Source organism: Miniopterus natalensis, chromosome 5 (genome assembly GCF_054644295.1).
Source record: "Miniopterus natalensis isolate mMinNat1 chromosome 5, mMinNat1.hap1, whole genome shotgun sequence".
NCBI lineage: Eukaryota > Metazoa > Chordata > Mammalia > Chiroptera > Miniopteridae > Miniopterus > Miniopterus natalensis.
The window spans coordinates 83,077,939-83,103,544 of NC_142085.1; the positions used below are offsets into that span (position 1 = coordinate 83,077,939).

The window sequence follows — 25,606 nt, forward strand, 5'->3', positions numbered from 1 at the left end:
CTTGAGTATATTAACCTTCTAGGAGAAAGGACCACTAAGTATAAAATCCAAAAATAATAATGTTTAAAAGTCATTTAAAAATCTAACAGTACATACCTAGGTCTGTATATAGAGCCGTTCCTTCTCCTTACCTCTCCGTCCCTCCTCGGCCTCTCTCGTCAGGGGAACCACATGATCATCATATCATCATCACAGCCACTGTCATCACCACCATCATCCTGCCTGGCCTAGAATGGCTCACGCAACAGATGTGTGAAGAAAACACTGGTGAGCCCTAGGAGCCTGCTTGAGTTCACTACGCATCAACCCAACAATCCTATTTATTTCATTTTCTTTTCTGTTCTCCTCCTTGTTCTTTCTTCCTTTCTTGGTCTTTTTGTTGTTGTTTTGGTTCCTGAATTGATGGCGATTTGGATTCCACCAACGAGACTTGACAAAAAGAACTCCCCGTTTCCCCCTCCCCCCAGTCCTGGTAACCACTAATCTACTTTCTATCTCTAAAGATTTGCCTATTCTGGACATTTCACAGAAATGAAATTTTGTAGTCGGTGGCTTTTTATGTCTGACTTCATTCACTCGGCATAGTGTTTGCAAGGCTCTTCCATGTAGTAGCGTGTATCAGTACTTCATTCCTTTTATTGCCGGGTAATGTTGCGTTGCATGGATATACCCCATATTTCATTGATCCATGCGTCAGGTGATGGGCATTTGGGTGGTTTCCATGTTTTGTCTGTTACAAATAATTCTGCTATGACTGTTCGTGTGCAAGTTTTCATTTCTCTTGGGTATTTACCTAGGAGTAGAATTGCTGGCTTATATGTTGACTCTTTGGTTAACCCTTTGAGGAGCTAGCAGACTGTTTCCAGAGCAACCGCACCACTTCACTTTCTCTCCAGCAGTGTAGGGGGGGTTCCGGTTTCTCCACATCACCCCCCAACACTGGTTATCTGCCTTTTTGATGATGGTGGGTGTGAAGTGGTCTCTCTTTGTGACTTTGACATGCATTTCCCTGATGGCTAATGATGTTGATCCTGTCGGTTTTTAGTGAACTAAATTTCTGGTGTTCTTCTTATACAGCAAGTAAAGTTGAAAATTAAAGATGCCTTCTGAAATGATTGTGTGTGTGACAGACACACGATGAGGCCAGGTGAACATTGTGCATTTGTGTGCCCTTGGCTATTCCAGCACGTGCTTTTCTGCCTTCTAAATGGTTCACATCGTCCTGACTTAATAGGTAAGAAGTACCGTTTCTAGCTGGGGGAGTTGCTCACATAATAAAATGTTTCCGTGGTGGGAGCAGTGATAGTGGCGAGAATTTCTGTTGGCTGAATGTTTCTCATCAGAGGCAGTTTATTCTGGAAGATGCACCAGTCATCAACGTTTTGCCAGATTTGCTTTCCTTCTCTTATTTGTAACTTTTTGTCGTTGAAATTTTAGACATTAAAGTACTTCACTCCTAAAGAGTTCAGCACTGTCTTTTAAGAATAAAGTCCTACATTCTTCTGCTTAACCATGGTACCATTACCATGCTTAAGAAATTTAATATTAATTTAATGACACCCTCCAATATAGACTCCATATCCAAACTTCCCAGTATTCCTTAAATACATTTTATACCTATATTTAAAAAACAAAGTGAGTCCAGGATTTAATCAGAGTTCCCAAATTGCATTCAATTATGTTTCCTTTTAAAGTCTCTTAAAATAGAATACTTTTCCTGCCTTCTTGTTGTTCGTGGGATTTATTTTTTATGAAGAGCTCAGGCCAGTGTCGTGCACAGTGTATTTGTCAGATTGGGTCTCCTACGATTCGATTCAGGCCGCACATTCTTAGCCGGAATACACCTACCCATGGCATCTCAGCAGGAGCCTGGGGTCCCCATGCAGGTGACGCGGAGCTTGGCGATTTGAGTAGGGGCTCCCGCCAGATCTTTCCATTGGGAAGGTATGCTTTGCCCGTGGGCTGATGCGATCACTGGCTGCCCGCTCTTCTGTTGCCAATGTTTCAACGTCCATCGATGGTCCTCGCCTGAGTCGCATGGGGGTTGCAAGGTGGTTCTCCTCCATCATGCTCTCTACATTTCCCCATCTGGCATTCTTCTGTATAGAAGAGCTTTTCCTTTTCACCTTCTTCTCCGCCTTCTTTTCCCTTAAAGTTAAAAACGTTTTTTCCAATCATAAGGTTATGAACCTATTTCCAATTTTTATTTCAAACCTATCTCATGGAAAGAAACCTCTATCTACGCCAATTCAAAGACTCCCCTTGGTAGGGACATTTAACCAAAGAGGAGAATGGCTAGATCATTATTGCTAGGCTGGTTAAAAGAATGGGATCAAGATGGTCACCGTGAGGATCACCCGGGTGTGCGTGGTGACGGAGGAGGCGGGAGGGGAAGGGTGGCGGAGAAGTAGTTCATGGCAATAGCACATCTTAATTCCAGTACAGTGCATCAGAAATATTTTGTGAGAAATGTTGATTTTCCTTCCTGAAAGAAGTTATGAATTATATGATAAACAAAAATAAGCTCTGCCCCGGACCAGGTAGGAGTCTTTAAGCATTATAAATATGGAAATTGGAAATTGTAGAAAGATTAAAAAATGGCAGAAAAAAATAGAAGTTCCAACTTAACCCAACCATTATCTATTTTTATGTATTCTTAGAGAAAAGGAACGTCTGTGACTTGGTGTCAGTGGGTTCACAATTTTATAGGTAGTTTCTAGCCTCAACAGCAATAAAAACAAACGACAACTCAGGCTGATAGAAACAATGGCAGGAAAACGGAGGTATGGATTCTAAGCCAGTTTTCACAGCCCTGTTGGACCTGTATGTGGTGAGCCCTGATGCTGATTGTATTACCCAGAGCTTTTCACCCGGTGTGCTGTAAGAGTTTTTAAAACACGCACTGCCTGACTGTGTAGCCTGGGGCACTGAGCTCTTTTCCCTTAGATTGTCAAATTAAAATATGACAACAGACAACACAATAGCCATCAGGTGTGAGTGAATCAAAATTATACCTAATTTTTTTTTTTTTGGTCAAATTGACAAAAAATATATTTGTTGGTGTGCCACAGAATTTTAGTAATCAGTGTATGTTCCATGAGAGGAAAAAGGTTGAAAATCGCTGTACTGCCCTAATCTCCATTTTGAGCCCTTGGTAAATAACACTCTGAGAATGCGTGTACATTTTACATTTAGAGAAGGGAAAAAAACTATGGAAGCACAAATTTTTGAAAAATGAGTTTACCCTCCAAGAAGGTGATAAACAAAACAGCTGGGCTGAGACCTTCCCCCAGAAACCCCGTTACAGGAGACATCGCGTTTCTAGAATCCGCATTTTGTGGTTGAAGACATTTGAATTAATCCTGCAGTGTTTTTGTTTCTTGTTCGTTTTTTATCAGACTACTCGACCCATTTTATATTGATTTAGTAATCTGAATGTTAAATACAAATCTGACGCCGCGCCTGTCCCCGGAGGAGCAGGATCTTCTAGACTCACTCTCCTTCGCGAGTCGCGGGGACCGCCTGCGGTGCATTGTCCCCTCCAGGTTGTGCGTTTGTGTCCCGGCTCCCCGGGTTGCAGAAGGGCTGTTTCTCCTTCTTATGCTCTCAAGCGACTTTATGCAGATTAAGCCCGTAGAATACTGCCTTGACTTGGAAAACTTCTAATCCTCTAGGCACCTAGACTGGTTTTGTTGAATCGCTTAGCAGTCATCTGTCCAGGAAGAAAATAGCTAGTAAATCATAAAAATTAGATCAAACATAATTATTCATCGATGACACCACTGACCATCTGTCTTGGTCTAACGATGGTTGGGCAACAAATTGATCAGACTGAAATTTTGCGTGTAAATAAAATTGTGATTGAGGCTAAAGATTCTGTGGAGCCTAAAGAGACCTTGAAATACAATGATCAGGATAGCACAATAAATCTTGTATTTCTTTTACCCTTCCATGTTCCTGGACACTTTTTTTTTTTATGGTAAAATTTAAATGTAGCAAAGCTAAAACTTTCAAAGTTAATGTGAGTAGCATGGTGTTCTGGTGCTTAGAGCCCTTGTTGCAAGCTCCTTAGCAGAGCCAGGAGGGAATGAAAACGTAGATTGCTACCTCCAAGGGTTTGCTTCATGTTAAAACATGATTAAGACATTTTCACAGGTGCCAATAATTCAGTTGCACGCTTCTGCTCCTGCTGAGGGCCTTAGTGGGACTGAGAAAGGCTGGCTAATGCAGCTGACTTTGCTTCGTCAGCGTTCTGGGAAGTAGAAGGGATGCTGCTGGCTCCCAGCTCGGGATGTGTCACCGCAGCGCGTCTCCCTTGGACGGAGCCTCCCCAAGCCTCACACAAAGGGAAGCCAGCAGGGCTGGGAGTGGCTCCAGGAGCTCAGTGCACCAGGGGATCCGAGCTTTGGAGGAACTTACTATTTATCATTTATCTTTGCCCCCACCCCCAGGATGTCACTGATTGTGTTTTATCACAATCATGGGCATTTATGAAAGATTTAGATAGCCCATCGCTGTCATTGTCCCTGTATTGATTTATCTACCTAATAAGACCTGTCCTTTAAAAGATTATCCTTTGTGGAATACTGTGGAAGGATTGTGTCTGTCTTGGCAGTTCCGAGGTGGGATTCTTTGTGTGCACGTCTCCACAGGCACATACTCAGTTTCAGCGATTTAAAGCAAGTCTTGCCCTTGGACATTCAGTTAACAAGAAAACAAACCAACCTAAAAGCAAATACAGCACCTTATGAAATCTTGACGATACAGAAGAAAATGAACCCGCCCTTTCCTAGGGGTAATGACCTCCGCAGCTGTTTAAAGGTGGGTTCCGTGCTCTGGGGCTCCCGCTCTCTGTCGGAGCAGATGGAGAGGCCGAGCGGACGTCTGAGTGTGGCTGTTAATCGATGGGGCTGCAAGAAATGTTTGTCAGTTATAAATGTTACATACGCTGGAATGCCTTACTAAGCAGTGTGCGTGCTCCCAGTTTAAAAGGAAGCCTGGAATTGATCTTCTTGTGGGTGGAGCATTCTTACGATAATCACACCCATACAGATAAAACTCACTTTCTGGACCTGCTCCTTTAAACAGAATGTTTAAGATGCAAAATGAATAGGAGGGCTCATGGTATATTGTTTCTAAACACTGAGATTTTACAATGGAAGAACTCTGTGGAATTGAAATAATACCTGATAAATTCCTTTACCTTAAAATTTGATGCTTAATAAATAATAGACACTCGGTAGATGTGTATTGAATGAGTTAACTCGTAGATCTTAAATGCAACCTGGTTCCTTAACAAAACAGGAAGACTTAAACCCGCAAGTAGACTCTTGCCTCCTCTTTAAGCATTTTCTTTGGTGTACTATATTTAAACAGGGCTAGAAATCCATTGTCTAACTGAGCTCTGTTCTTTTTGAACAAACATAAAAAGGCATTTTAAATGATAATAATATACATAGGAACAAGTTTTAGGAGTAATATGTGGATTTTGTAAGAATTTATTCTTCAACTGTAGTGGTTCTCTTGGCACTGGTGTTTTTCCTAATATTAAATAAAGCATTAATCACTGAAATATATGAGACGTGTTAAGCCTTCCCTTTCAGATCCTTAGGGAATAGCTAACAGGCGTGTGTGTGTGTGTGTATTTTTTTCTTAGCAAAGACGAGTCATTTCGCACTACTATGGAAGAGAAATAGTAGAATTTGTCTATCTCTCTCTTGTGTTTCATTTAAAATCTACCATGATGAAATGTAGATTTTCATCAATTTCATATTAATTTCTGTGTTGAAAATAATCTTTGGGTCTATACTGTCTGAATGTGGATAGACTCACAGTGATGGAGGAGCCAAGTGTAGTTCATTGTTATCAAGGAAGAATCATGCATCTGGTTGGACTCGGGGTTTTGGAAAGGTCCATTCTTTGAACACGGTTTTGTTAGAGATCACTTTCTCTCTCTCTGCAGTGGTGCTTTTGGTGTTACAATTATTAAATGATAGTGTCTAGTTCATGACTTAGCTTAGAACAGTGAGTTTAAAAGTGTTCTTCATCAAAAGTTACCTCATTCTTTCTAAAATTCCTTGAATAAATTTTTAAGCAAACCGTTATAGTGGATTTGAAATTGAGAACAAAAAATCTTGAGTGTCATAGTGCCTACATGACCTCAGTGGCCTAGAATGCCTACACCAGAACCTTGTCTAACTCTTGGGAAAGCGGACATTATTATATTAAGATTGTATTCCCTGATACTATCTTATTAAAACGTTATCTTTTTTTTTTTTTTAAGAGAGAGAGAGAGGAGATAGGAGCATTGGCTTCAGGAGCATTGGCCTGGAAGCTGAGCATTTTTAGCATGGTTTCTATTCCTAACCAGGTCTGTGACCTTGGACAAGTGATGTTCTTTTGGGGCTTTGTTCTCAGCAGTATAATGGAGGGACTCTTCTAGATGATCTTGAGGAGGAACGCTTCAAGCTCTGATGTTTCTTTTCTTTTTAGAAATATGGTTACTATTAGCTACTTTATATAATACAGCTCCCCATTTTGGCATATGGGTTTTTGATTTGTTTATTTAGTTCAATATATTTAGTTCATAATTTATGAATTTGTAAACATGGATTTTTGAGTTGCAGTTAGCTTGAAACACTTCTGTTTTGCTTTCACTTATAGAATAACCACTGCTTATGTTTCCATGTCATTAAAAAAAAAAATTGCAGCTAACTAAGCCAGTCGTTCTGTTTGCCAGTGAACACGTGACAGCCTACTTCCATTCTGCCGGGAGTGGCTTTGTTTCTGTACCGTCCTCCTGTTGTTTCCTTGGGGTAAACTTCCAGCCTTCCGGCCTGAGTAGAAAGGGCCTATGTTAGTCAAGACATGGATTCGAACCTCCAGTCTGCCACTTCCCTAAAATACATGGCTTAATGTGCGAGCTGCTTTCTACAGACTGGATAGAAGCCTGTTAAAGGGTATGAATTCACAAGTTATGCAGATTTTGATGGCACTGGGAACAAATGAGTGTTGAGATTTCACTGTCTCATCACGGGATATTGGTAGAGTTTACCTTTATTTACTTTTATTTTTCCATCACCATTTATCCCCTCTGTGCCTTCTTCCACCTCCCCTGCCCAGTCCCTCTGCAATCGGTAGAGTTTATTTGACAGATGAAGGATCGTATGTATCTTAGGTTTGCTTTGGTTTTCGCATTGCTTTAGTTTATGAGAGCAGATAAATGCATGTCCATGTGTTGATTCGCTGATTTAATTTTATGGTTTAACAGTATTTATTGTCCACTTTATCTACTGGGTCTTATTATGTGCTTCAAAACTCATGGTTTATGTTTTCACATCTGCACATCTGCAGGCATTCCCTCAGCTAACAATTTTTTCCTAAAATTTTTTGAGTGAGTTGAGTTGCAAGTGACTTCCCTTAGAAGTTTCTTACACGTAAGGATTGGGTTTCCAGGCAAAGCCCCAGGCCTGGCTTAACCCATTGTATTCTGATGACACTGTAGCATGTGAAGTCTTGGCTTTTGGTGAGTGGCTTCTATGTGAGGTTGGAACCCAGTTTCCTGTGGCTCCTTTCTTTTCTCCACACATGTTTGTTTCTTTAACAAACACTTACATAGTGCTTACTGTGCTCCAGGGGTTGTCGCAGGCCCTTTACAAACATTAACTCTTAGTAATCCTCTCAATAGCCTATGAGGTGTAGGCACTATTGAATGAAATGACATATCCTCTTATCTTGGCAACTAAACCTTCAAAATGACCTAGAAGACCAGGTCTGAGGTTAGAATTCTTAGATTTTAGCCCTTCTGGCTGGAATGTGGGAATGCAGGGAGCACCAACCTTCAGCCTGTTCTCTTCCCACTCCTGGCTGCCCCCACACCTTGAGGGGCCTCCGGGGCAGTGTGGACCACCCACACAACCACTCTTGAAACACCCACGAAAGAGCCTAGCTCCTAGCGCTTCAGTCAGGGACTTGCAGGAAAGCTGCCCTTGGGACAATGAAGGTGAAGGCCAGTGCTGCTTGCTGGGGAGGTGGGATCCTGAGGCCCCTCCAGTCACAGAGGCCACACCACTGGCCACACACACACTGGGCGGGGCAGTTGAAGCATGAGCCCACGTGGTAGGACCAGAAAGATGGTGAACTATGGGCAGGGCGAAGCCAGAGGAAACTCTGGTGGAGGCCCCTAGCTCTCCTACCTGGGCATAGGGGTGAAAGACCAGTGGAACCATCCAGTAGCTGGTTCCCTCAGAAGTTTCCTTCAGGGTAGCTGGCGCTCTGGAATGTGGGCCCATGTTTTATAAGGTAAAGCAAATGAGTAGAGGTCTCAGGGCCCAAGTGATCTCAGCGTATTCTCAAACTTTATATGGGTAAGAAGCCTGATTACCTGGCTTGGAGCTGGGCATGGAATGCTTGTGCCCAGTGGGACAGTTTTGGTAAGCAGAACCAGTCCTGTGGGATGAACCCAACGCCAGGTTAAGGCCCTGGATACCAGTGTTCATCAGACCCCAGAAAAGGTGATTACCTTGAGTAATCAGACACTAGAGGTAGACAGCAGGGAGTGGATTAAGAGGTGGAGGAGCCATGCTCCTATACCCAGGGCCTTTTGTCAGGACTAGGCATTCTCTGGCAGAGAGAGAGGGAGCAAGAGAGAACAGTATTAAGATAGAAAGCCCAAAATGAAAAACAGTGAACACCAATGGGTTCCATCTAAGCTTGGAAACTGTCACTGACACAACCAAGCTCAAAGTTGTTTTTTCCCCACTGGCTCATCTCCAAAATACATAGTTCAGGTTGCTGCTTCCTATCCAGGGCCCTCCCTGGTTCCAGCTCTGAACTGGATGCAGTAGCAGCCTCTCTGCCTCCTCTTGGCCTCCAGCTTGATGGTGGGGGGATTTTTAGGTTTGTTTGCTTATGGTCCACTTACATTCAGCAAAGCGTACAAATCTTAAGTGTACAGCTTGATGGATTCTTACAAAATGAACACACGTGTATAAAGAGCTCCCAGGTCAGCTTCTAGAATATACAGTGCTCCAGAAGCCTCCCTGTGGGCCCTTTCAGTGATTACTCCCTTCTGTCCCCCCCAATCCACATGTTGAAGCCTTAACCCCCAATGTGACTGTATTTGGAGATAAGGCCTATAAGGAGGTCATTCGATTAAATGATGTCCTAGAGTGGGGCCTGACTGAAGGGATTTATGTCCTTATAAGGAGAAGCACTGCCCTCTCCTCTGTGGCCCAGTTGGTGCACTGAAAGGTCGCCGATTCGATTCCTGGTCAGGGCACATACCAAGGTTGTGGGTTCCATCCCTGGTCAGGGTGCGTATAGGAGGCAACCAGCCCATGTTTTCTCTCTCACATCGATGTTTCTCTCTCTATCCCTCTCCCTTCCTCTCTCTCTAAAATCAGTAATAATAATAATATATTTAAAAAGAGAGAGAGAAGAGACACCAGCGAGGGCCCCTGCCCATTCTTTGTTTTTCTGTCCCTCTGCCTTCACCATGTGAGCACACAGTGGGAAGGTGGTCATCTACAAGCTCAGAACCAAGCCCTCACCAGAAATCAAATTGGCTGGCACCTTGATCTTGAACTTCCCATCCTCTGGAACTGAGAAATAAATGGGTTGATTAAACCACCCATTCTGTGGTATTTTGTTGTAGCTGCTCGAGCGGACTAATACAAAGACTTTGGAGGGTGACCTTAGGAGGTCAGTAAAGAGCATGAAATGCAAGACGCAGGATGAGTGTGTAGTGGTCTAGCTTGCAAGATTCTGCGACGTCAAGAATAGGTAATGTGAAGACCCTAATTTATGAAGCAAAAGAATGGGAACGATTGGCATCGAGTAAGACTAATTCAGTCATAAAAACTTACATATGAAAGCAAAATGCCGTACCCTGTTCCCCAGAGGCAATAACTGGAAACTGTTTTATAGGACATTTGCTAACCTAATTGATATAAAAACTTTTCAGTCTCCAAACCATTTCCCGGTTGTGATATGAATGGATACCAAATCATATTTTTCTGTCTTGGCAGTGCCTCACATTTCTGAGTTTGCCATTGAACTGTTTTTCCCTTGCCAGGAGGTGATCTTACACATCAGAGAACTGCATTTCTTTCCTGTGTGTGTCTTTTTGAAACTACTGATGAGTAGGGAACTTGCAATCCTCAGGGGAGAGTTTATGGAAAAGAGGAAAAGAGAATGTTTTTTAGAAGAATACTGCACAGTTGAGACAGATGTGTATTAAACCAAGTTCTTTTCTGCAGTAGCTTCTCCAGTCCTAATCCACTCTGGTTTCATGTAGATTGTTTAAAGAAAACAGAAAAATATTCAGTGTATTACAGTTTACCACTTGGGTGAGTTACGGGGGGGAGGGGAAATCGGTTGTAGTCTGTGATGGAGAAAGCCCATATATTTTTCAGTTTCTGTGAATTTAAAGCAAATCCTTTCCTGTGAGGTAGCGTTTGGTCCCAAAAGAGCAGAGGCTTTGTGTTCATTCACACCTATACTATGATCATCTGCTGGAGGCGATAATTTAAAAAGAGGTGAAGGTAGCAATTCTGAGAGTGGGTCATTGATAGGATGCTTGTTTAGGTACAGCCCTTTTTCCTGCAGAAGTAAACCTGCTGGGGGAATGGCATTGAGTTGAAAGGATGTTGTTTGTATTTCAAATCAAGTCAGCAGGAAAGGCTGGCACCTGTCTTCCCAGCTCTGTGTTCTGATATCCAAATAGTTTCTCCCTGGCTGATCTCAAACAAAGTTCAAGAGCAGCAGCAGCCCACGCTGCTTCTGCTTGGCCACCCCGAGGGGACCAGGTGTTGCCCGCATTCTGCAAAAACAAAAACAAAAGAAGCTTCCCTCTGGAGTCACTCGATGCAGAGTGTTTTGACTTCTGAAAATCATTTTATTTGCTTGCAAGTCTTTTGCCAAGTGGTTAACCATCTCCATGTAGCTGTCCATTGTTTGCTGAAGCACTTTTGGCTTTTTCTTCTTCTGTGTCTCTCCAGGTGTCAGAGGATAGTAACTGGACATACCCATTGATGTTAGAGATTGGGGGGAGGGGGGAAGGGGGACAATGTGAGAGAACGATCGGTTGCCACCGATATGCACTGGGACCAGGGATCAAACCCACAACCCAGACACGAGCCCTGACGGGGATCTCCATGGAGAGTCTTGAATGGATCCAGTTGAAAGAAGCTTAGTGCTCCAGGCTAGTGAGCTCAGGGCTTAAACTCTATAGAACTAAACCACTAGACAGGACCCAGAGCTGCCGCTGCTCACTTAATCAAGATCCCACAGTTGCTGGGGTGTCAAAGCCAGCTGAGATTGTGGTAAATATATTGTATTAGGTTAAAGACACATGGGCACACCATTTAAACTGACTTTTCAAACAATAGGCGCTAAAATTAAGTGCTACTTGGAAGTTGGTAGTTAAACTCAGGGTTACAGAGACCTCCTAAAATATTTAATTCATGTTTTGAAGGGGGGGGGGAGGCGTTGGGATACATCTGAATGTCCCTTACTCCTCTCACCCCCAAGCCACTCCCTCTCAGAAGTAAAAACTTCTGCATTTGATGGACAGAGCGAGTTTCTCCCAAATTAATGCCTTCTACCCCCTGAATCAGGACAGTGCTCCTCGAGGGTGCTGACGTGGGGAACGAGGCCTAGTCTATTCTACTGTATTACTGATGAAGCTAAAAGTTAAGGCATTGATGGCATTACTAGATGTTCTCTGTATTAGCTGGCAGCTCTAAAAGCTATTTTGACAGGGATAACTTATGATTTATAAATTAGGTTAATGGATTCCCCTTCTAATGGAAAATGCACTTGTATAAGATCACTTCTATTCATGTAATAATTAAGTACCTACTGAAAGTGCTTTTCTCTTAGGCTTGTGTTTTTCTGGAGGATCTTTTTTTAACTAGACATCATAGGCCATCTTTTCTTTTTGCTATGGCCAGGCTAATTTTGTAAGGAGAAGGTGAGGCTGCCCAGATGTCACTTCCCTCCTGAGGTGGTAATAGGCTTGACTCCTCAGCTCATTCAAAGCCAAGGCCCAGAGATGCTGAACTTGCAAAGATTTCTATTGTGTGACCTGGATTGTAATTCTTTGCTCCTTAGGTAATACGATAACTAGCATGGTTAGGGTGTGGGTCAGTTTGGGTTTGGTTTTGCTTTGGTTTGTTCTAATATACATTCATTGTCCAGAAAGTATATTAAATATCTTAGAATAGTCACTATTTTTTAATGAAAAAATTATCTTAGCACCTAATAATGCTTATGGTAACCAGTATTACGGAGTTCCTTCTCCACTGAGTTCAGGTAGCCTGATGGGGCCGTTTCGGTGACAGGACCCCTTGGCAGTGACTCAGAGGCCAAAGTCCCATCTGACCTGACAGGCACCTGCAAGAGTGTTAGGTAGGAGATCCCTCCACCACACTGCATCAGCCGGACACTGGGATGAGCCAAGGCCCAGTATGGACTGGTGGGACACAGTGCAGAAGCAATGCTCACTGCTGTCCCTCACCCAACCCTTGAGTCCCTTCTCCACTCTTACATCCATACTGTTGGGTGCCCCCACTGGAAGATGTGAAGCCAAGCCGATTGATCCCAGCGCCAATACTTCAAAGTTCAGTTAGGACTCCTCTGTCATTTTATCAAATGCTGCCTTCCTCTCCTCTTCCCCTCAGCGGCCACCCCCAACCTTCACCAGTTTCTTTTTATCTCTCCTGCTCCCTCAACAAACAGCCTCCCCTCCCTTTCCTTACAGATCATTCCAGCGAGGCCCTGCCTGTAAACCTACCTGCATGGAAACTGCCTCCCCTGCGTGGAAACTTACCTCCTCGTAATTCAGCTGCATTTGGATTTGTTTTCCTTTTGAGAGCTGGTTTCCAGTTGTTACAAATAGCCAAATCCAGTGTCCCCACTCACCATTGACAGGTTCCTTTGGTCCATATCAGGACTCTGGGACAGAAAGTCCTGCTGTCTCCTGGGGAACTTTAGAAATTACTAAGACCTGGGTCCCATTCCCAGAGATTCTGATTTAACTGGGTTGGGGTGTGGCCACAACATCAGCTCTGCAAGGTATTATCCCCATTTTATAGGTGTAAAAACAGGGGCTCAGAGCCTGAGAAATGGGCTCAGATGTCTCAGTGCTGAGCTGGGATCCTCTGCCCCTCTGTGTGACTGTAAAGCACGCTCTTTCCATTTGTTGCAGGACACCCTGCTGGGTCCTCAGAAGCACTGTAGCATTTTACTGGTTCAGGGAAGGGCCCTGCCATGACCTGCCTTTTATGAGTCAGTGGGCCTCGACAGAGTCCTGTTTCACTCGAACTAGACTTGCTGATAAACACCGGCCGTGCCCAGGGAGCCAAGGGCCTGGGTTCATGTAGCTTTGATTTGACACATGGCAGGCCATTTGCATTCCAGGGAGTACTGAGCTAAGCACACACATCAGAGAAACCCATTTCAGTTTATCATTTTAATTCTGCTATTAACCATCCACAGACCCTAAATGGATTCTACAAAATGGCATCTGCAAGTCCATTATCAGAGCTAAATGTTTAATAACTTGCTTAGATAATCCCCCCACGGTGTGTAGGAAACTTTCTTTAGTTTTTTTTGTTTTGTTTTTTCACATAGAAGGAGGCATTTCTGGAAGTCCCCCTGGGATGGCTTAATATAGCTCTCAGCCCCCTCCCCTTCCTTCCTTGCCCAGGGCCCTCCATCCTAACGGCCTCAGGCGGGAGAGGTCCTGGTGGTGGAGCCCCCGCCTTCGCTGTGTCAGAAAGCACCAGATGTGAGGCAGACACTTAATCAATTGAGAAGCAGCTTAAAATTCAGCCTCGGAAGCCGTAGATGCTCTTTAGCAAACAGAGCACGACTCTTTGTGGATTAGCAATTTGCCGCTTTTCTATTCTGTTTCTTAAGTGTTTCAGTGATTGTGCTAGCAATATTTGGAGTAGACATTACAGGATCACAGTTGTTATTCTTGGTGAAATCTCATCCTCTTAGATGGACCATCTTTGCAAATTAAGCCCATTCTATTGAAAAAAAGACAATCGATGTTGCGTGTTCATTTTCTTTTTAATCGAATAGAGCACAGACTTCAAATGGAAGGAGGGAGATGGATAAATTCTAACTGGATTAAAAAAATCAGCTGTTCCCCAGTCTACGCGGCTCTGTGGTTGAGCGTCGACCCATGAACCAGGAGACTGAGGCTGGATTCCCAGTCAGGGCACATGCCAAGGTTTCAGGCTCGATCCCCAGTGGGGGGCGCGCAGGAGGCAGCCCATCAATGACTCTCTCATCATTGATGCTTCTGTCTCTCTCTCTCCCTCACCCTTCCTCTCTCTGAAATCAATTAAATAAAAAAATCAGTCATTTTAAGCAATTCGGGTCAAAGGCAGTACAGCCACTAAATTTGCTTACTGATAATGTATATTATTTAACTTTGACAGTGATCTCAGTTACCCTCCTAATTTAATAATATATTGCCTGTGCTCGGTGATATTTGGAGTAAACTTCTGTTCCCACCTCCCTGTGTTGCAGTCATCACCAGGGTGTAGAGCCTGCAAGAGGCGGTGCTGCGTGCTGCCTTTGGGCTGCTTAAAACAACCGGCCAACCTGCCAACAAACAAATGAGCAAATACACAGATTTCTCAGGATGGGAGAAGAGCTTCTTATAAGAAACCCTCGTGTCCCCCTTTCCTCTGTCTGCCCTCTCTCCTATAAATAAGTGATGGGCCTCTGCCGCTGGGCCCTCCCTCAAACCCAGGCGTATGTCTTGTTTCGGATGTTGGAGTTTGTTGTGTCAGGTGTGGCTTGTATAGTTTTCATTACTGATTCCCTCCATGGTGAGGTCTCCTGTTACAACTTGGGGACACGTCTTTGATTAGAAGAAGTACTATTAGCATCTAAAGTTTTTTGAACCTTAAAATTTGAAGTTGACCTGAGATGATGCTGGTTTCCAACTTTTGTCAAAATTATTTGCCAGGCTAAGAAACTATTTAGTCTTTCTATGGCATACAGTGGATTTCAAAACATTTTATACTATTAAATTCCTTAGCAAGGGCATGATGTAAGTATTTCAGTGCCAAATGCAGATTCCTTTGAGAGAGGCAGCCACTTAATGAGAGAGTAATAACTTAAAGGCGACCTGGTGTGAAGGGATTAAGTGGGAACTGGGATCTTGACTTCTGTATCTCCCACAAGTGGGACTAGTACGAACCTGCTGGTATGGGGACTCCAAAGGAACTAGACGTGAGACTTGTCAGCAGTGTCTTAGAACACAAACTTGTGCTTTTAGCCTACTCATTTTCATTGGTGTCTTCCCAGAAATATTTTGCATTTGGGCTCTGTGGAGGCCTTACAAAGTTAAGATGGCTGTTGATTTGCCCTTTACACCTTGTGGGTGCAACAGGGGGGAAACGTAGCTTGTCTTAGACATCGTGCTATATATCCTAACACAAGAATATAAGCTCTAGGGGTCTGTATCCTGAGGTGTCAGCAGTCATTTGACAAGACCTGTAGACAAGATCTTGCTACCATGTAGGCCCCACCCCCCTGGGGCCCAGTGTCAGATAACTAACCAATAGATGTGAGGTGCTTACTTTCCTGTTAAACATGTTTTGAAGTTTAAGAAGAGCATAAGTAACGTGAGCATGGGATTTGTTCCCTGTCCTTAACACAGAAAACATTTGCATTGTTGGGTTGCTCCGTCTTTTCCCCCAAGCGGCCACGCCAGTTCAACCATGGGCCGCTGCCGCAAGATCTCTGTTAGATGGCTGGGGTCACTGATCCAGCGTTCTACAACGAGGAATGCATTCTTGGTTTAAGGCAAGTTGGGGGGAAAAGAATATAGTTTTCCAAGTTCAGTTCAGCCCTTAGAGTTCTTTTTTGATTCTGTGAAGGTGAGTAGTGATTCTTTTTTTTTTAATGTTCACCTGAGGATATTTTTTTCCCATTGCTTTTCAGAGAGTGGATGGCGGGGGTCGGGGTGGGGGAGAGAGAGAGGGACATCATTGTGAGAGAGACACATCGATTGGTTGCCTCTTGCACTCACCCAAACTGGGGCCTGGGATAGAGCCTGCAACCAAGGCACGTGCCCTTAGCTGGAACCGAACCCGGGACCCATCAGTCCCCAGGCCAGTGCTCTAACCACTGAGCAAACTGGCCAGGGCAAGTAGTGATTCTTAAGCAGGAGTGTTAGGTGGCACATTTGGGCGGGGAGTAAGGGTGCCTCATGTCCTGCCGTCCCCATGTACAGCTTCCACCTGGTGGTATCAGAGGCTTGGCCGAGGAGCCAGAGGTATTTATTAGCATCTCTCTATCCTAAGTTGTCCTCTAAGTATGACACAGACCTGAATGTCACGGGGGCTCCACACATGACAAAGGAGGTGTTTCACACACTGGACTTCTGGTAGATCATCTTCGCTCAGTGAATGCCTGTCGTTGGGAGGTGGTACTTTTTATTTCCTTAATCTCAAGCAGAGATCTTATAAATTCCCTTTGCCTGAAATCAGCACGGTTGCTCTCTCACCTCACCAGATTTAGAGCTCTCTGTTTTCTTTTGCATACTTTCCCAGGGAATCCAGGAGTTTTAATACTTTTCAAAACAACTATAACTTTTCACAGTAGGGCAATATTTGACTGAAATGTTGTGTGTTAAAACATTGCTTTTATCCTGGTGTCTTTAGTTATGGGGGATGTTAATAGCTGTGGCTCAAAGAGCGTTCTGTAAGTCATTTTAGAAAATGCTACAATGATCTCCTTAGAGGTTCAGAAAGCATATTAAAAAGTCTCCAAAACCTAAGTAAATCTGCTTAATTTTGTCTTCTAGATCGGAGTTTCCCAAGCCAGTCTGAGATTGGTGTTGGTACACCTGGTATATTATCAGTATTCTTGGGGACTAGTTTGGAAAAAAGCTGATCTTCAAAATTTAGAGGCCTAATTTGTAACATTCTTAATAAAATAAGCTCACCTGTGGCAGCTATTGTCCTTTGGGATTTAAGTACTGAATATGGGATATTATTCTCTAAGACACTTAATAATTTGAATATTTCAATGTTATTCCGTTGAATTGAAAATTAACTTTGCAACCTAAAAGCAAACCAGTAATTTTAGTGGCTCTCTCTTAGCTTTGGTTCTTTTTCTCATGTCTGTCTCGAGAAAGGAGTCTGAGTTAAGTAAGGTAGCCACTTAGCTACCTTAATTTCCACAAGTTCTATCTACTGAAAACTATGAGAAATCAGGGATTTGTAGACAGTCACCTGAGAGTGTTCATCTGGTGTATGTGCCCTTCACCCAGTGGCATTTAAGGACCCACGGGCTCATGTGTTGTGAGGATATTATTCCAGAAACTTCCCTTATACAGTGAGCATTACAATTTAAAAGGCAGAATAAGATTAATCTTTGCGTTCTGAACATTAGAATTTCTTCCACTAGGGTTTAATTAAATTCATGGAGCACAGCAAAAGTGTTCAAAGCCAATCGAGTATGAACTTAGTTAAATGTTGCTCTTTGGTGAGTATTTTTTACACCTGACAGTTGGCAGGGGGATGTTGTCCAGTTGAACAGCACTGTGGACTCCAGGTCAGATCTCAGAAGTGAACACCTACAAGATAAGATGCTGGGGTGCTGAGGGGCCAGATAGCCGGGCCATGTGTTTTCACTGCACAGGGCTGGCAGCCACACTGGCTCTGGATGGTGGTGATGAGATGCCCGCCCTGTTTTCTGGGTCTTTCAAATTAACACCGTCCTGTTGGAAGCAATGTCACCAGTCGGGATATGTTTGTTGGCTGGTGGTGTTTTGCAGAATATCTGAGTGGAAAGAAGTAGCATGAAATTAAAAACAAGCGGAGGTTTTATTTAAAGATGAGAGGCTTCCAGGCTTGAGTAGTTGAAGGGGGGAAAGCTGCCCCACTTACAGAAGGGTCTGTCATCTCTTTCAGGAGGAAAGTTGGGATCAGAAAGAGATCTCGAGGCCCGGCTGGTGTGGTTCAGTGGTTGAGCAACGACCTATGATCCAGGAGATCCCAGTTCAATTCCCAGTCAGGGCATATGCCCAGGTTGTGGGCTCTATCCCCAGTAGGGGGCGTGCAGGAGGCAGCCGATCAATGACTCATCATTGATGTTTCTCTCTCTCTCCCTCTCCCTTCCTCTCTCTGAAATCAATGAAGATATATTTTAAAAGAAAGAAAGAAAGAAAAAAAGATCTCAAAATGTCAGCTTCTTGGAGACAAGGACTTCTATAACAGGTCACTAGCATCACTCCTGACCTGGGGGACACACTCCTCTCAGTTTCATGTGGTCTGAGAGAGCTTTTGGCTCAGCGTGTGGACAATACCTCTGAAACTGGATACGAAGTTCATATTCTGTCTCTTTAAAAGCCTTGGAAGTTAAATAGTCTCATATTTTTCTTTTGTGGATTGCCTTAAATCTTATTTAAATTCATGGAGTATAAATATATCTTCTTTACTATATAAGCATTGCCATAGCACCGCTTACTATATATCTTGAATTAATTAGAATTTAGATCATTACCAAGAGATGAAACGTTTTACTATTTAAAACACAAAACAATGAAAACTTCCGTTGACTGTTTGGACATTTTCTTGACTTCACAGATTTTATTGACTGTATCCCAAAGTTAAACTGTGAGAAGTTCTCAAAAGAAAACTTACTTTTTCTTTGAATTCTGGAAAGTTTCAAACCATACCCAAAAGCAGAGAATAATACAGCAGACACCCAGGTACCCATCACCCAGCTTCAGCTTTCATCAGCATTTTACCAACCTTATTTTGTCTCATTTTAATTTTTATATTTTATTTGAGTACTTTAAAACAGACAAGATATGTCATCTGTACATCCATCATTAAATATCTCTAAGCGTCGAGGACTTTATAAAATAATATAACCACATTGTCATATCACACATCACGGAATTTACAATAATTTTTAGCATCTTAAAGAAAACCTTTAAAAATATTTTAACACTGACGTTTCTGTAAGGTTTTCTTTCTGCATCTCAGAGGTGGCTCGCCCTTGCGGCTGAGTGCTTTCGTATTGGGGACAAGGCATCTGAAAGCTAACTTGTTGGCAAGCACGGCTGTGTAGGAGAGGGAAACCTGCTAGGGTGACAGTCTGAAATTGTTATCGTATGGATTACTGTTGGAGTAATCAGTTCCCACATTTAGTCTCCATTTTAGTTCCTATTTCTAGAAATTTCAGTGCGCATCGGGTAATTTTCTATGTGCTTGTGTTTAAATAAAAAGGGGAATGAAATATTGTTGCCATTGCCCAGGTGTTTGCTGTGTGGACAGTTTGATCCTAGAATGAATATACCGTTTGGCCTTGTGAACACTGACTTGTGTAAGTCTGCAGGCCCTGGCTGCTGTGGCTTAGTTGATTGAATGTTCAACGTGCGCTTTTGACTCTGATTTCTATTTTCTTCTGTTTGGCTTTTTGCAAGGTCTCCTCTCAGGACACTGTCTATTAGAATGAAGAAAACCCATTGAAGAGTTGTCTTCACAAATTTTGTCCTGGATTTAAAATTCCCTCCAGCTAATCTTTTTTCCCCCTAACTGCTGGTGTGTGTTTCCTTGTTAGAGTCACAAGGTCCTGGTTCCTCCCTGGCTGCAGCCTCGAGGGTTTGCCGCCGGCGCCGGGGTGAGCTGCGGGCTCAGAGCCTCATCTGCCGCCTGGGCTGCAGGGCCCTGGCCCCCGGCCCCCGGGGCCCTCACCCAGCGAGCGCCACCCCGTTTGAACACAGTGACCCTAGCAGGCCGCCGCCTCTCTGCGCGGATCCTTCGCTGGGGAGCTGGGCGCTCCTGCTGCTGGGCCTGCGGGGAGGGAGGGAGGGGGCAGAGAAGGGGCCGTTTTCCATTTTCCGCAGCGACCTGGCTGCCGTCGAGGAGACTCTCAGCTGTTGTCACAGGGCTGGGAGGCCGACACTGCTGCTGGGAGCGTCGGAGCTCGCTCCTCAGTGTTTGTCCACGTGGCGATGCTTTACGGGAATGAACTCTGGCTCACCCGCCCAGAGGATCTAAGCTTGAAAACACTGAGGGCTTTGATTTGCTCTAAGGAGGCCTCTACCCTTTTTGAAGCCCAAATCCAGGGGGAAATAGGCTTTCTGGTGCTCGCTGTGTTTAAGTGCAAGGAGCAGGTCTTCCGAGTCTGCTTCCCATCTCAAAAGACATCACTTTTGAGAGAATGACTGAGGACAAGCCGGATTCGTGTTTATTGATCATTGATAAAGAAATGCACCCACAGAGTATGAAACAATCAGATTATAAAAAGCATGTTCTCTCTTTTTTTGTTTTTTTAAAAAAGAATGCCATGTGCATATGTAGACACATAGAAAAGACAGAAAGGACTTTAAATGGGATTAGGTTTCTTATAATTTGGGGTGACTTTAATGTATTGATAACTCTCAGAGGTACCATCTGAATCTTTAGCAACAGTATAAATTATTCAGATGGTTGGGGATGGGAGGAAAACCAACCCCCCCTTTTTAAAAAAATATATCTTTATTGATTTCAGAGAGAGGAAAGGAGAGGGAGAGAGAGATAGAAACACCAGTGATGAGAGAGTCATTGATCAGCTGCCTCCTACACTACACGCCTCTGACTGGGGATGGAGCCCACAACCTGGGCACGTGCCCTGACTGGGAATCGAACCGAGATCTTCTGGATCCTCTTCTGGATGCTCAACCACTGGGCTACACCTGGCCAGGCCAACCCTCCTTTTTTTGACATGGAAAAAAGTTATTATCTATCCTCAAGAACACAGGTGGTTTTGTAAAATCATCTTTAAGTGAAACATAGAGCGGTTAAAACGTCTAAGAGTGGCTAGGAATGAACTCTCATTTTTGTGTGGGGTGTCGATTGTCACAGACTGTGATTGCTCACTCGAGACATCACCCATGGGGTCACAGCTTGGGTACGCTTGCTGAATCTAAGCTATGAATATACTAAAATAGGCTGTGAACTCAGTTTTATCAGTGTCGCCATCATAAATTGCCTGTCACCAAAGTCAACTCATGAAGTGCCTTCCTGCAATAGAGACAGTTGCCCTGTGGGCACTGGGAATGACTAATCCAAAATTCACTTACCACACTTTAAATATACAGAGGGCTAGCGGTAATCTCAGTTTTTTAGACTCATTTTATTTACATCGCCTTAATATATACTTCATTATATACATATAACATTTTAAAAAATCATTTCTTTTCAGTTACAGTTGACATACAATATTATATTAGTTTTGGGTATCCCCCCAGTGATTAGACATTATATAACTTACTAAGTGATCATCCTGATAAATCTCACACCTGTCACCGTACATAGTTATTAGACTATTATTGACTATATTTGCTATGCTGTACTTTACCTCCCCTGTTTCTATTCTGTTACAACCAATTTGTTCTTAATCCCATCACCTTTTCACCCATCCCCCAAATATACATATATCATTTCTATACGTGGATGAGAGTTTGTGCCTATGTCCTATAAGATCCTTCACGTTTAAAGAGATTCAATTTGACTCTGGCTAAAGATATCTTGGATTTGATAATTCACAAAGAATTATGAGAAATCTTTCAAGAGTTATAGAAACTCTGTAGAATTCTAAACTCCATAAACCTTCAGTGTTCTGGTTCCTAAACCAGGAACCAGCAGTGACTGCACAGTTGACCAGCATTTACTGCATTGAAACTGAGGCTTTCTCATGTTCCCTGTTCAGTTTGCGGTGTTATGGTGTATATGGCAACCTTCTTTTGGTTTAAGATTCGTTGGGTTATCATGTAGCCTGTGATGATATGTTTCTTGCTTTCCTCCCTTGGCTCTTCATGTTATTACTCAAATGTAAGTCTAACCTATGCACATAACTAGTGATATTTAGTTAAAATACTCTTAATTGCTCACATTTTTGCTGATGAGCATTGTGGAGACCTCCCCCCCCCCTCTTTGCTTTTGTCTTTGGGTTTCATTAAAAGTCCCGTCTTTCATATTTTGGTAAGAGAAGAATTGAAGTGGAAATGTAATCTGAGTATTCTGTCTAATAAACGGACTCAGTGTGGGCCTGTGGAAGCCAGCCATCCCATCGGCAGCGGATGTCCTACAGCACAGTGGTACTGCTTCAGGAGGCGGCTCATGCGGTTGGCGGGCAGCTTTGCTGGGAGCAGGGAGCAACCACGTGAAATCAGTTTAGACCAGCTCAGGCCTTCTGGATGGACCTTCTTGAACCCGCTGACCCTTCAAGGCTCTGATGGAAGTCATCGATTTGGCCGGCGTGCTCTGTGGGCCTGTTAGCAGTGGGTAGTGATGCCAAATGGAGTGTTAAGCTTTGAGATTCCTGTGGAGTCCAGGTCTGGATACTGTGGAATGCTCTTTGAGGCATTTTATCATTGCGCGTAGTAACAGGTCCTGCAACAACTAATCGTGTTATAGAAAAACCCTGGAAGTAGTCAGCGGTGAGCCCTGCCTCCAGGCCGTGGCTGCCTTCATTCCTGAGCTGAGGGAGCTTGTCCAGCCAGCCTGACACTCTGCAATCACTTTGGGTCTCAGTGTTCTTATCTGTAAAATGGAAATAATGGTACTTGCTAAGTTGGTTTTAAGACAAATGAGAAAAGTATATGAACTATGAAGCATTGTTGAAATCTTTCGGTTCCTATCTAAAGGGTTACTGTGCTATTTTTATTTGGCTTACTTTTTTTTTTTTTTTTAATATATCTGTATTGATCTCAGAGAGAGGAAAGGAGGGGGAGAGAGAGAGAGAAACATCAATAATGAGAGAGTCATTGATCGAGCCCTCAACCCAGGCATGTGCCCTGACCGGGAATCGAACCCCTGTCACCTGGATCCTAGGTCAACGCTCAACGGCTGAGCCACGCCTGGCCGGGCTGGCTTATATTTTTTAACCTATATTCTCAGGATTTAGACAATGTCCTAAGGGCATGTCTATATGTCGACTGTTTTTGCAACTGATGACTTTGATTGCACAAGTTATCCTATAGGGAATACTGCAAATGATCATTTTAGTAATATTTTCACTGAAAAACAATGACTCATAAAAACACATGTTACATACCTCTTTTGTTCACTCTGGGTAGATTAGCCTTTGAACCATGGGGTTTTGCAACTTGCCGCTCTTCTCTGCACCCCCTCTACCCCTTTCTCAGACTCCCCTTGCCTGGGAACTTGGATCTGTTTCACCTTTACCTCTCCCGACACCCCAGCCTAGTTAGGGCCCTCAGTTTATTGCCCTTTGTTCTATGATTCCTCCTTCATGACAGTTTCCATAGCTGCCAGTTAGTAATTATTTTTTTAACTACCTCCTTCTACCTTGAGAAGGGCACAGTGTCACTTATGCATATCCTAGTCAAATATAAGTAACTTCTAATCCCAAGGAAACATTAAAGTAAAAAACTTTTTTTTAAAGTCTGCCTTCCATAGTAGTTTGTAAGCTCAGCATGGAGGGACCACACCTGATGTACCCGTTGTTCGTTATATTTCAAATAAGCCTGGGATGGTGGGTGTGTAAATCACGCAGGGTGTTGAGATGAATGAATGAATGAATGAACGAATGAATGAACGAATGAACGAATGGTGTGCACATTTACACAGGTGCAAAGCCTTATCTGCTTCACAGTCACTCCATGTACCTTTTGTAAGGTCGCCGGACCATTCAGATGAATGAGAGCTTTAAATCTTCATTGTCATTGACCCTCATTTCTCTGTAGTTCTCCTCTACGTGATTTCTCTTTCTTGAAGTTACAGTATTTCTAACTTGGTTGTGAAGACTAAAATTCAGTTTTGTCTTCCCCGTAGCTCCTACAGAAGAATGGTCAGCTGTCCACCGTCAACGGCTTAGCTGAGCAAGGAGAGCTCAGCCTCCGGGAGGGAGCCCTGAATGTCCAGGAGGAAGAAGCCGTTGTCACAGAGGGTAAGCGGCCTTCCCAGGCTCTGAGCAGAACGGGGCTGGAGGGCAGACGACACCTGCACAGACTCCAAGGAGAGTACTGTAAACGCAGGTCTGGGCAGAATATGTATATGCTGTTATCCTTCCTGGGGGTGGATGGTGATGACAATAAAAGCAGTGAATTGGTTACAAAAGGAAGTATTTCTCGGACCATTTGGGAAGGCTCTACACTTAGGTCAGGAAGTTAAACCAGTTCTTGGGTATAGGAAGTGAAGGCATGTTCCCTCTTTCTTAGACGTACTCATCCGGGTCTAAATGTTGGCTTTTGTCCTGTGTTTCACTCTTGCCTTGTCCCAGCCACTTGTCTGGTGTCTAATGTGAACCCTTGGAAACGCTGGGGTCATGGTTGCTGTAAGAGTCAGTGTCTCTCACTCTGGAGAGCCTGCTACACGTGCACAGATTTTCCGGTTGTGCATTTCGGGGTGCACTCCTCTCTGCCTAAACCATCTTCTGTTGCATGCTTGTAGTTCCTGAGCGTTCAGATCCTAGAGGGGTGGTTGTTGGAAAGCGAGCCTTTTATACCACAGTACCAGTAGTTTGATTTTCAGTGCCTGCAGAGTGGCGAGAACCATGCCTTAGGGTCAGAATCAAGCACCTTGACCAGCAGGTCTCATGTGACGGGCCACGTGCTGGAGATGAAGGCAGCTAAGCAGCGGTCCACCACCTACTGTGCCCGCCGTCGGGGAGAGAGAAGCCAGTCCACAGAAGCATACGTCAGATAAAGATAAGGTTAAGAAGGAGTGGTGATCGAATGAGTTTTGCAACAGAGGAGAGCTGCTCCGAGTGCAGGTGGGGCAGTTGTTGGAAGTCAGAGGGTGGGGAAGATCAGGGAGCTGAGGTGAGGTTGGGTTTAGATTATGGAGACACAGGGGGTGCTGCCAGAGTGAGACCAACAACAGCCAGCGCTTCACAAGTGTTTATTATGGGTCCTGGAACTGTGCCTTTTGTGCTTATGGCCTTAAAAAGTTACAACAGCCCTGCGAGCGAGGTACGTTGATACCATTCTCGAGATGCAAACCCACATGGGCTGATTGCCAGTCGCCAGCTCCTAACCACTGTGCTGTTACTGTGCAGGGCTTGTCCACGGCTCATCAGTTGGCACCATGTAAGGATGGAAACCCAGAAAGGAAAACAGCCGGGGGATAGGGCCCTGAAAGCATGTGGAGTTTAGAAAGTATTTAGTAGGGCCTGGCCAGGCATGGCCCAGCAGTTGAGCATTGACTTATGATCCAGGAGATGGTGGTTCGATTCCCAGTCAGGACACATGCCAGGGTTTTGGGCTTGATCCCCAGCGGGGGTGTGCAGTAGGCAGCCGATCAATGACTCTCTCATCATTGATGTTTCTGCCTCTCACTCTTCCTTCCTCTCTCTCTCTGAAATAAATAAAAAACTATATTTAAAAAAAAGAAAATATTTAGTAGGCAATGCGGTCACTGAAGTGTGCCTCCAAGGTAGTGCTGGGGTCAGGCTGTCTGTGGGATTGATAAGAAAAAGGAGACAAGGGGCTTGATAAGAGCCACTTTTCAGCCATGTGGGTCAACAGTGATTGTTCTAGAAAGACATCTGTTTCCACCCTATGATTCCATTGTCTCCCTAAACCCACCCAGGCTTCTGACCCTGGCCTTGGGGGTCC

General features: G+C 43.9%; 1 protein-coding gene across 2 annotated transcripts in view; it reads left to right on the forward strand.

The window, feature by feature from the left end:
- AKAP12 (A-kinase anchoring protein 12) overlaps nt 1–25,606 on the forward strand; it is a 73,107-nt gene that overhangs the window by 16,673 nt on the left and 30,828 nt on the right. For both annotated transcript variants that reach the window (XM_087817689.1, XM_087817690.1), the window contains exon 2: nt 23,823–23,937. In XM_087817689.1, coding sequence (XP_087673815.1) covers nt 23,823–23,937 — 115 coding nt within the window. The remainder of the gene's footprint in view (nt 1–23,822; nt 23,938–25,606) is intronic.